Source organism: Pristiophorus japonicus, unplaced genomic scaffold, assembly GCF_044704955.1.
Source record: "Pristiophorus japonicus isolate sPriJap1 unplaced genomic scaffold, sPriJap1.hap1 HAP1_SCAFFOLD_2136, whole genome shotgun sequence".
NCBI lineage: Eukaryota > Metazoa > Chordata > Chondrichthyes > Pristiophoridae > Pristiophorus > Pristiophorus japonicus.
In genome coordinates this window covers 5001-17500 of record NW_027251839.1, presented here as the reverse complement: position 1 = coordinate 17500, position 12500 = coordinate 5001, and the positions used below count along the sequence as shown (strand labels likewise).

Below are 12500 nucleotides of genomic sequence, written 5' to 3'. Positions count from 1 at the left end.
TGACCCCGTGTCCTAACTCTCGCCGAGTCCCACTCACCCATCACCCCCTGCGCTCATTGACCCCGTGTCCTAACTCGCACCGAGTCCCACTCACCCATCACCCCCTGTGCTCACTGACCCCGTGTCCTAACTCGCATCCAGTCCCACTCACCCATCACCCCCTGTGCTCACTGACCCCGTGTCCTAACTCGCACCGAGTCCCACTCACCCATCACCCCCTGTGCTCACTGACCTACATTGGCTCCCGGTTAAGCAATGCCTCGATTTCAAAATTCTCATCCTTGTTTACAAATCCCTCCATGGCCCTCGCCCCCTCCCTATCTCTGTAACCTCCTCCAGCCCCTACACCCCTCCCGATCGCTGTAACCTCCTCCAGCCCCTACACCCCTTCCTATCTCTGTAACCTCCTCCAGCCCCTACACCCCTCCCTATCGCTGTAACCTCCTCCAGCCCCTACACCCCTCCCTATCTCTGTAACCTCCTCCAGCCCCTACACCCCTCCCTATCTCTGTAACCTCCTCCAGCCCCTACACCCCTCCCTATCTCTGTAACCTCCTCCAGCCCCTACACCCCTCGCTATCTCTGTAACCTCCTCCAGACCCTACACCCCTCCCTATCTCTGTAACCTCCTCCAGCCCCTACACCCCTCCCTATCTCTGTAACCTCCTCCAGCCCCTACACCCCTCCCTATCTCTGTAACCTGCTCCAGCCCCTACACCCCTCCCTATCTCTGTAACCTCTTCCAGCCCTTACACCCCTCCCTATCTCTGTAACCTCCTCCAGCCCCTACACTCCTCCCTATCTCTGTAACCCCCTCCAGCCCCTACACCCCTCCCTATCTCAGTAACCCCCTCCAGCCCCGCAACCCCCCGAGATCTCTGCAGTCCTCTAATTCTGCCCTCCTGACCATCCCTGATTATAATCGCTCCACCATCGGTGGCCGTGCCTTCTGTTGCCTGGGCCCCAAGCTCTGGAACTCCCTCCCTAAACCTCTCCGCCTCTCTCCTCCTTCAAGACACTCCTTAAAACTTACATCTCTGACCAAGCTTTTGGTCACCTGCGCTAATCTCTCGTTATGCGGCTCGGTGTCAAATTGTTTAGTCTCTTAATCCTCCTGTGAAACGCCTTGGGACACAGCAAGCAGTGAGGGAGGCAAGTGGTATGTTGGCCTTCATTGCAAGAGGGTTTGAGTACAGGAGCAAGGATGTCTGACTGCAGTTATACAGGGCCTTGGTGAGACCACACCTGGAGTATTGTGAGCAGTTTGGGTCTCCTTACCTAAGGAAGGATATACTTGCCATAGAGGGAGTGCAGCGAAGGTTCACCAGACTGATTCCTGGGAGGGCAGGACTGCCGTATGAGGAGAGATTGGGTCGACTGGGCCTGTATTCACTGGAGTTTAGAAGAATGAGAGGGGATCTCATTGAAAGGTATAAAATTCTGACGGGGTTGGACAGACTGGATGTGAGGAGGATGTTTCCCCGGGGGCTGGGAAGTCTAGAACAAGGGCTCACACAGTCTCAGGATACGGGGGAGGAAATTTAGGAGCGAGATGAGGAGAAATGTTTTCACTCCGAGGGTGGTGAACCTGTGGAATTCTCGACCACAGGAGGCTGTGGAGAACAGTCACTGAATATATTCAAGAGGGAGATAGAGAGATTTCTAGACACAAAAGGCATCAAGGGGTATGGGGAGACAGCGGGAATATGGTGTTGAGATAGAGGGTCAGCCATGATCGTATTGAATGGTGGTGCAGGCTCGAAGGGCCGAATGGCCGACTCCTGCTATTTTCTATGTTTCACTACGTTAAAGACGCTATATAAATATAAGTTGTTGTTCCTTGTGGTCTCCAGCACACACCTTCCCGCCCTGCGCCTCTTAAACCTGCTCTTTCTCTCTCGCTCTCTCTCCCGCAGAGATTCACGTTTGCCTGCCCAGCCAGTTCAAGTGCACCACCGCCAATCGTTGCATTCCCGGGATATTCAGGTGCAACGGGCAGGACAACTGTGGAGACGGCGAGGACGAGAAAGATTGTCGTAAGTGTACTTTCGGCGCGCGCTCTCGTAAAGATGCCGCTTTCGGGGGCGGGGGGCGCGCGGTAAAGAGCATATCTGATCGTCGGAACTCAACGTGCGATTGCGTAGAATCTTACAGCTCAAACAGGCCATTTGGCCCAACTGGTCCACGCCATAAGGACACAGTAATCAGTGGGGTGCCGCAGGGATCGGTGCTGGGACCCCAACTATTTACAGTCTATATTAACAACTTGGAAGAAGGGACTGAGTGTAATGTAGCCAATTTCTTCACATAAGAAATAGGAGCAGGAGTCGGCCATTCGGCCCCTCGAGCCTGCTCCGCCATTTAATACGACCATGGCTGATCCGATCATGGACTCAGCTCCACTTCCCCGCCCGCTCCCCATAACCCTTCACTCCCTTATCGCTCAAACATCTGTCTATCTCCCGCCTTAAATATATTCAATGTCCCAGCCCCCACAGCTCTCTGGGGCAGAGAATTCCACAGATTTACAACCCTCTGAGAGAAGAAATTCCTCCTCATCTCAGTTTTAAATGGGCGGCCCCTTATTCTAAGACCATGCCCCCTAGTTCTAGTCTCCCCCATCAGTGGGAACATCCTCTCTGCATCCCCCTTGTCGAGCCCCCTCATAATCTGATACGTTTCCATAAGATCAACTCTCATTCTTCTGAACTCCAATGAGTAGAGGCCCAACCTCCTCAACCTTTCCTCATAAATCAACCCCCTCATCTCCGGAATCAACCGAGTGAACCTTCTCTGGTCTGCCTCCAATCTGTTTAGGCCCCACACCAGCCCCCTCCAACCCCTCTCCATCTCACCCCATCACCATAACCCTATATTCCTTTCCCCCCCATGTGTTTATCCACCTTCCCCTTAAATACATCGATACTATTCATCTCAACCCCTCCCTGTGGCAGCGAGTCCCACATTCTCACCCCGCTCTGGGTAAAGAAGTTTCTCCTGAATTCCCCATTGGGTTTATCAGTGACTGTCTTATATTGATGGCCCCCTAGTTCTGGTCTTCCCCACAAGTGGGAACATCTTCTCGACATCTACCCTATTGAACCCCTTCATCATTTTAAAGATCTCTATCGGGTCAGCCCTCAGCCTTCTCATACCTAGAGAAAAGAACTCCGGTCTGTTCACTCTTTCCTTGATAGTCGTGAGGAGGAATTTCTTCACTCAGATGACGGTGAATCTTTGGAGTTCTCTGTCTCAGAGGGCTGTGGAGGCTCAGTCGCTGAGTATATTCGAGAGATTTTTGGATATTAAGGGATATGGGGACGGTGCAGGAAAGTGGAGTTGAGGTCGAAGATCAGCCAGGATCTCATTGAATGGTATCTTGGCCTTTATTGCAAAGGGGATGGAGTATAAAAGCAGGGAAGTCTTGCTCCAGTTATACAGGGTATTGGTGAGGCCACACCTGGAGTACTGCGTGCAGTTTTGGTTTCCATATTTACGAAAGGATATACTTGCTTTGGAGGCAGTTCAGAGAAGGTTCACTCGGTTGATTCCGGAGATGAGGGGGTTGACTTATGAGGAAAGGTTGAGGAGGTTGGGCCTCTACTCATTGGAGTTCAGAAGAATGAGAGGTGATCTTATGGAAACGTATAAGATTATGAGGGGGCTCGACAAGGTGGATGCAGAGAGGATGTTCCCACTGATGGGGGAGACTAGAACTAGGGGGCATGGTCTTAGAATAAGGGGCCGCCCATTTAAAACTGAGATGAGGAGGAATTTCTTCTCTCAGAGGGTTGTAAATCTGTGGAATTCTCTGCCCCAGAGAGCTGTGGAAGCTGGGACATCGAGTATATTCAAGGGTAGATTTCTGGGACACGAACAGAATCGAGGGATCCGGGCGGGAAAGTGGAGTTGAGGTCGAAGATCTCATTGAGTGACGGAGCAGGCTCGAGGGGCCAAATGGGCCTGCTCCTGCTCCTAATTCTTGGGAAACCCCTTCTACATTTTAAAGGTATCTATTGCGTCACCCCTCAGTCTTCACACGGTTCCAGAGAACAGTGCCCCTGCCTGTTCAGTGTCTTCCGATGGGTGTAACCTCACCCAGTTCTGCAGTCACTTGATTCCCAGCGGACAAAGCATGGGAATTAAAGGAATACTCCAGACGAACAGGCTATAAGACTCGTCTTTCTAACTCCCCGCTCCCATAGCAGACGCCACAGCCTCCGAGACTGTAAAATGGGCTCCTCATCATCATCGGCAGTCCCTCGGAATCGAGGAAGACTTGCTTCCACTCTAAACACGAGTCCTTAGTTGGCTGAACAGCCGAATACGGGAACCACAGTTCCTGTCACAGATGGGACAGATAGACGTTGAGGGAAGGGGAGGGTGGGACTGGTTTGCCGCACGCTCCTTCCGCTGCCTGCGCTTGGTTTCTGCATGCTCTCGGCGACGAGACTCGAGGTGCTCAGCGCCCTCCCGGATGCACTTCCTCCACTTAGGGCGGACTGGTCTTTGGGCCCAGGGACTCCCAGGTGTCGGTGGGGATGTTGCACTTTATCAGGGAGGCTTTGAGGGTGGTCCCTTGTAACGTTTCCTCTGCCCACCTTTGGCCCGTTTGCCCGTGAAGGAGTTCCGAGTAGAGCGCTTGCTTTGGGGAGTCTCGTGTCTGGGGGAACCATGCGGACAATGTGGCCCTGCCCAGCGGAGCTGGTCGAGTGTGGTCAGTGCTTCGATGCTGGGGATGTTGGCCTGGTCGAGGACGCTAACGTTGGTGCGTCTGTCCTCCCGGGGGATTTGCAGGATCTTGCGGAGACAGCGTTGGTGGTATTTCTCCAGCGACTAGAGTTGTCGACTGTACATGGCTCGGTGCGGCTGTGGAACCTGGCTAATACAGCACCTTAGGCAGAAGGAGGGCATTAAGGTTGTAAATTCCAGCGATATTTAAAGGCGGTAAGGTTTTCGTTCCTGCACGATGACGAGGCAAAACTAGAACGATGGGGGAAATCAGCCGGGCACAGAATGTTGTAGAGCCATTGAAACCCTCCCCCTTCCCCCTCCGTGCCTTTCAGTTCTGCGCGCGGAGGGAGGGGTTTCCTGTACGGGCTGCTCCTGCACACTCTCCACCTTGCCATCCTCGTCTGCCGTTCGGACACGCCATGGCGCGCCATCTTGCCGTCCGGAAGAGGCGAGGGTCCCCAATGGAGCGCTCTCTACGCGGGAGCCCTCCCGTTATTTATTAGGGACTTGGCCTGGAGGGTGGTGCACGGGGCAGTCCCCTGCAATCGGTTTTTAAGTCGGTTCACGGACTCCCGGGCCGCCTGCAATTTCTGCGGTCTGGAGGAGTCCGTGTTCCACGTGTGTGTTCGGTGTGTGAGGTTGCAGCCCCTCTTCCAATATTTGAAGGGGCTGCTCCTCAAATTCTGGCTGCACTTCAGTCCCACACTCCTGATCTTTGGGCACCCTGTGCGGAGGGGAGCGGGCAGGTCCGAGGGCCTCCTCGTAGGACTGCTCCTGGGCCTGGCCAAGGGGGCCATCAGCCGGTCCAGGCAGCGGGCGGTCGTTCAGCCCGACTGCCTGCCTCTCTTCCGCGGTTACATCCGAGCCAGGGTGTCCCTGGAGGTGGAGCACGCGGTGTCCACCGGTACGCTCGCGGCCTTCCGCGAGAGGTGGGCACCGGAGGAACTGGAGTGCGTCATCACCCCCGGCAACAGGATTATAATTTGTTTTGGCAAAGTTGCATTGTTAATTTGTGGGTTTTGTGGCCCTTAGAAAAGTCGGTACTTGATTTAAAATTCTATCTAAAATAGTTGTGGAGTTGTTGAGTTGGGAGGGGCTTGGCCAGTCACGTGACATTCACAAGACTCAATAAAACCCCAGCCAGTTGGGTTCGGGGGATCCACGATGGGGCAGGTGGTTGAGAGCCTGTTGGATGAACCGGTAATGTGCAGTGTGATTGTTAAACCTTTTACATAAGAACATAAGAAACAGGAGCAGGAGTCGGCCATTCGGCCCCTCGAGCCTGCTCCGCCATTTAATACGACCATGGCTGATCTGATCATGGACTCAGCTCCACTTCCCCGCCCGCTCCCCATAACCCTTCACTCCCTTATCGCTCAAAAATCTGTCTATCTCCACCTTAAATACATTCAATGTCCCAGCCTCCACAGCTCTCTGGGGCAGAGAATTCCACAGATTTACAACCCTCTGAGAGAAGAAATTCCTCCTCATCTCAGTTTTAAATGGGCGGCCCCTTATTCTAAGACCATGCCCCCTAGTTCTAGTCTCCCCCCATCAGTGGGAACATCCTCTCTGCATCCACCTTGTCGAGCCCCCTCATAATCTTACATGTTTCGATGGCCTACCCCTGCTCCAATTTCTTAATGTTCTTATGTAAAAGGTTTAACAATCACACTACACGTTACCAGTGGTGACAGGTTAGGAAAAGGGAGGTGCAACGAGATCTGGGTGTCATGGTACATCAGTCATTGAAGGTTGGCATGCAGGTACAGCAGGCGGTGAAGAAGGCAAATGGCATGTTGGCCTTCATAGTGAGAGGATTTGAGTATAGGAGCAGGGAGGTCTTACTGCAGTTGTACAGGGCCTTGGTGAGGCCACACCTTGAATATCGTGTACAGTTTTGGTCTCCTAATCTGAGGAAGGACATTCTTGCTATTGAGGGAGTGCAGCGAAGGTTCACCAGACTGATTCCCGGGATGGCAGGACTGAAATATGAAGAAAGACTGGATCGACTCGGCTTATATTCACTGGAATTTAGAATGAGGGGATCTCATAGAAACATATAAAATTCTGACGGGATTGGACAGGTTAGAGGCAGGAAGAATGTTCCCAATGTTGGGGAAGTCCAGAACCAGGGGTCACAGTCGAAGGATAAGGGGTAAGCCATTTAGGACCCAATGAGGAGAAACTTCTTCACTCAGAGAGTGGTGAACCTGTGGAATTCTCTACCACAGAAAGTTGTTGAGGCCAGTTCATTGGATATATTCAAAAGTGAGTTAGATGTGGCCCTTACGGCTAAAGGGATCAGGGGGTATGGAGAGAAAGCAGGAATGGGGTACTGAGGGAATGATCAGCCATGATCATATTGAATGGTGGTGCAGGCTCGAAGGGTCGAATGGCCTACTCCTGCACCTATTTTCTGTGTTTCATCCACCAGGCTCATAAACCAGCTAGTTCCTAACAGCGATGCATCGCTATAAATTCTTGAGCAAACAGCCCATGAAACGAATACATGACAAAATATCGGCCCGTGTGTGTGTGAGAAATTTCCCGGCCACACTGTGTAACTCGATGCGTGTGTTTTGTTCCTGTGACCATAGCCGAGGTGACCTGTGCACCCAACCAGTTCCAGTGTGCGACGACCAAGCGATGCATCCCGCGAGTGTGGGTTTGTGACCGTGACAACGACTGCATGGACCATTCCGATGAGCCCGCCAACTGCAGTAAGTCTCATCAACTCTCGGCCGTTCAAGTTCTCACTCTCCGATCGTATCCCTCCTCGCTTCTCTCCCCACCTCCTCCCTATCTCTGTAACCTCCTCCCTATCTCTGTAACCTCCTCCAGCCCCGACACCCCTCCCTATCTCTGTAACCTCCTCCAGTCCCTACACCCCTCCCTATCTCTGTAACCCACTCCAGCCCCTACACCCCTCCCTATCTCTGTAACCTCCTCCAGCCCCTACACCCCTCCCTATCTCTGTAACCCCCTCCAGCCCCTACACCCCTCCCTATCTCTGTAACCTCCTCCAGCCCCTACACCCCTCCCTATCTCTGTAACCTCCTCCAGCCCCTACACCCCTCCCTATCTCTGTAACCTCCTCCAGCCCCTACACCCCTCCCAATCTCTGTAATCTGGTCCAGCCCCTACACCCCTCCCTATCTCTGTAACCCCCTCCAGTCCCTACACCCCTCCCTATCTCTGTAACCTCCTCCAGCCCCTACACCCCTCGCTATCTCCGTAATCCCCTCCAGCCCCTACACCCCTCCCTATCTCTGTAACCTCCTCCAGCCCCTACATCCCTCCCTATCTCTGTAACCCCCTCCAGCCCCTACACCCCTCCCTATCTCTGTAACCTCCTCCAGCCCCTACACCCCTCCCTATCTCTGTAACCTCCTCCAGCCCCCACACCCCTCCCTATCTCTGTAACCACCTCCAGCCCCACAACCCCCCAAGATCTCTGCACTCCTCTAATTCTGCCCTCTTGAGCATCCCTGATTATAATCGCTCCACCATCGGTGGCCGTGCCTTCTGTTGCCTGGGCCCCAAGCTCTGGAACTCCCTCCCTAAACCTCTCTGTCTCTCTCTCCTCCTTTAAGACGCTCCTTAAAACCTCCCTCTTTGACCCAGCTTTTGGTCACCTGTCCCTAATATCTCCTTCTGAGCTCGGTGTGTGATTTCGTTTGGTAATCGCTCCAGTGAGGTGACTTGGGATGTTTTACCGTGTTAAGCTCGCTGTATAGATACCAGATGTTGTTGCGTTTTCCTACCTCAGCACGGTAAGCGATAAGGTGTGAGATACATCTTCAAATTACTCATCTTCCAAAATGCCAACTTGTGATTCAAGCCCCTTGACCATTAAGAGGTCACCATCATAGGCAGTCCCTCGGAATCGAGGAAGACTTGCTTCCACTCTAAACACGAGTCCTTAGGTGACTGAACAGCCCAATACGGGAACCACAGTCCCTGTCACAGGTGGGACAGATAGACGTTGAGGGAAGGGGAGGGTGGGACTGGTTTGCCGCACGCTCCTTCCGCTGCCTGCGCTTGGTTTCTGCACGCTCTCGGCGACGAGACTCGAGGTGCTCAGCGCCCTCCCGGATGCACTCCCTCCACTTAGGGCGGTCTGGTCTTTGGGCCAGGGACTCCCAGGTGTCGGTGGGGATGTTGCACTTTATCAGGGAGGCTTTGAGGGTGGTCCCTGTAACGTTTCCTCTGCCCACCTTTGGCTCGTTTGCCGTGAAGGAGTTCCGAGTAGAGCGCAGTGGGTGATGGGTGAGCGGGACTCGGTGCGAGTTAGGACACGGGGGCAGCGAGCACAGGGGGTGATGGGTGAGCGGGACTCGGTGCGAGTTAGGACACGGGGCAGTGAGCACAGGGGGTGATGGGTGAGTGGGACTGGGTGTGAGTTAGGACACTGGGTCAACGAGCACAGGGGGTGATGGGTGAGCGGGACTCGGTGTGAGTTAGGACACTGGGTCAACGAGCACAGGGGGTGATGGGTGAGCGGGACTCGGTGCGAGTTAGGACACGGGGGCAGCGAGCACAGGGGGTGATGGGTGAGCGGGACTCGGTGCGCGTTAGGACACGGGGTCAGTGAGCACAGGGGGTGATGGGTGAGCGGGACTCAGTGCGAGTTAGGACACGGGGTCAGTGAGCACAGGGGGTGATGGGTGAACGGGACTCGGTGTGAGTTAGGACACGGGGTCAGTGAGCACAGGGGGTGATGGGTGAGTGGGACTCGGTGCGAGTTAGGACACGGGGCAGTGAGCACAGGGGGTGATGGGTGAGTGGGACTGGGTGTGAGTTAGGACACGGGGTCAGTGAGCACAGGGGGTGATGGGTGAGCGGGACTGGGTGTGAGTTAGGACACGGGGTCAGTGAGCACAGGGGGTGATGGGTGAGTGGGACTGGGTGTGAGTTAGGACACGGGGTCAGTGAGCACAGGGGGTGATGGGTGAGTGGGACTGGGTGTGAGTTAGGACACGGGGTCAGTGAGCACAGGGGGTGATGGGTGAGTGGGACTGGGTGTGAGTTAGGACCACGGGGTCAGTGAGCACAGGGGGTGATGGGTGAGTGGGACTCGGTGCGAGTTAGGACACGGGGTCAGTGAGCACAGGGGGTGATGGGTGAGTGGGACTCGGTGTGAGTTAGGACACGGGTCAGTGAGCACAGGGGGTGATGGGTGAGCGGGACTGGGTGTGAGTTAGGACACGGGGACAGTGAGCACAGGGGGTGATGGGTGAGTGGGACTCGGTGTGAGTTAGGACACGGGTCAGTGAGCACAGGGGGTGATGGGTGAGCGGGACTGGGTGTGAGTTAGGACACGGGTCAGTGAGCACAGGGGGTGATGGGTGAGCGGGACTGGGTGTGAGTTAGGACACGGGGTCAGTGAGCACAGGGGGTGATGGGTGAGTGGGACTGGGTGTGAGTTAGGACACGGGTCAGTGAGCACAGGGGGTGATGGGTGAGCGGGACTCGGTGCGAGTTAGGACACGGGGTCAGTGAGCACAGGGGGTGATGGGTGAGTGGGACTCGGTGTGAGTTAGGACACGGGGTCAGTGAGCACAGGGGGTGATGGGTGAGTGGGACTGAGTGTGAGTTAGGACACGGGGTCAGTGAGCCCAGGGGGTGATGGGTGAGCGGGACTGGGTGTGAGTTAGGACACGGGGCAGTGAGCACAGGGGGTGATGGGTGAGTGGGACTGGGTGTGAGTTAGGACACGGGGTCAGTGAGCACAGGGGGTGATGGGTGAGTGGGACTGGGTGTGAGTTAGGACACGGGTCAGTGAGCACAGGGGGTGATGGGTGAGTGGGACTGGGTGTGAGTTAGGACACGGGGTCAGTGAGCACAGGGGGTGATGGGTGAGCGGGACTCGGTGCGAGTTAGGACACGGGGTCAGTGAGCACAGGGGGTGATGGGTGAGTGGGACTGGGTGTGAGTTAGGACACGGGGGCAGTGAGCACAGGGGGTGATGGGTGAGTGGGACTGGGTGTGAGTTAGGACACGGGGTCAGTGAGCATAGGGGGTGATGGGTGAGTGGGACTGGGTGCGAGTTAGGACACGGGGTCAGTGAGCACAGGGGGTGATGGGTGAGTGGGACTGGGTGTGAGTTAGGACACGGGGTCAGTGAGCACAGGGGGTGATGGGTGAGTGGGACTGGGTGTGAGTTAGGACACGGGGGCAGTGAGCACAGGGGGTGATGGGTGAGTGGGACTGGGTGTGAGTTAGGACACGGGGGCAGCGAGCACAGGGGGTGATGGGTGAGTGGGACTGGGTGTGAGTTAGGACACGGGTCAGTGAGCACAGGGGGTGATGGGTGAGTGGGACTGGGTGTGAGTTAGGACACGGGGGCAGTGAGCACAGGGGGTGATGGGTGAGTGGGACTGGGTGTGAGTTAGGACACGGGGGCAGCGAGCACAGGGGGTGATGGGTGAGTGGGACTGGGTGTGAGTTAGGACACGGGGTCAGTGAGCACAGGGGGTGATGGGTGAGCGGGACTGGGTGTGAGTTAGGACACGGGGGCAGTGAGCACAGGGGGTGATGGGTGAGTGGGACTCGGTGTGAGTTAGGACACGGGGGCAGTGAGCACAGGGGGTGATGGGTGAGTGGGACTCGGTGTGAGTTAGGACACGGGTCAGTGAGCACAGGGGGTGATGGGTGAGTGGGACTGGGTGAGTTAGGACACGGGGAAGGGGGGCAGCCGAGTTTTGGACGAGCTGCAGTTGACGGAGGGTGGGATGCCGGACAGAGGAGCGTTGGGGAACAGTCCTGTCCAGGAGCTAACAAAAGCGGGCAGGGAGGGAGTTTGTGAAGTAAGTGAGGGAGATGGGCGATGTTATGGCGTTAAACTCAGCCATGTTGGGGATTCGGGAGCAGCAGAGAAGTTGTTTGAAAGGCTAGAGAGGCAGCAGCGTGTGTTTGGAGAGGGGGTGCAGAGAATTTCCCATTGGGATAGGTAGTATTCAGCAGTCCCTCGTATCGAGGGTGACTTGCTTCCACATCAAAAAAGGGCTGAGTTCGCAGGTGTTTCGATGAAGGACCTGATATTCCGGATCCCGAACTACATCCTGAAGGGTGGAAGATGCCTGTGGGTGGATTGTTTTAACGTGGGGTGACCGTTGCACACCAGCCACCACACGGGGCTTGACAGAGCGAGGTCTTGGTCCAGGGGCAAGGGTTAACCAGGACGACTGGAGACCTGCTCTGCTGCACGGGCCCAGTGCGCCCACATATCGCACAGTGTGGGCTGGTCCGTGCTACCCCTGGGCCCTCGCCTCTCCTGGATCCCCCGCCTCTCCTGAATCCCCGAACTCTCGCCTCTCCCGGGCCCATGGGCCTCCCTCGCTCACCCTGGTGATCAGTGGCGAGTTAACGCCGCTACCCTTTCCGATTTCAGCTCAGATGACGTGTGGCGTGGATGAGTTCCGATGCAAGGACTCGGGCAGGTGTATACCCGCTCGCTGGAAGTGCGACGGAGAAGATGACTGTGGCGATGGTTCAGACGAGCCGAAAGAGGAATGTGGTACGTAGAGACTTGGTGCTGCAAATACAGGCGCTCCCTCAGTGCTGCCCCTCCGACAGTGCGGCGCTCCCTCAGTGCTGCCCCTCCGACAGTGCGGCGCTCCCTCAGTACTGCCCCTCCGACAGTGCGGCGCTCCCTCAGTACTGCCCCTCCAACAGTGCGGCGCTCCCTCAGTACTGCCCCTCCGACAGTGCGGCGCTCCCTCAGTACTGCCCCTCCGACAGTGCGGCGCTCCCTCAGTACT

General features: G+C 55.8%; 1 protein-coding gene across 1 annotated transcript in view; it reads left to right on the top strand.

Moving 5' to 3' along the window:
• LOC139245176 (low-density lipoprotein receptor-related protein 1-like) overlaps window positions 1–12500 on the top strand; it is a gene marked incomplete at its 3' end in the record, with an annotated part of 33458 nt that overhangs the window by 17030 nt on the left and 3928 nt on the right. The window contains exons 6-8 of the mRNA XM_070871129.1: window positions 1917–2036; window positions 7335–7457; window positions 12131–12256. Of these exons, the coding sequence (XP_070727230.1) occupies window positions 1917–2036; window positions 7335–7457; window positions 12131–12256 (369 nt within the window). The remainder of the gene's footprint in view (window positions 1–1916; window positions 2037–7334; window positions 7458–12130; window positions 12257–12500) is intronic.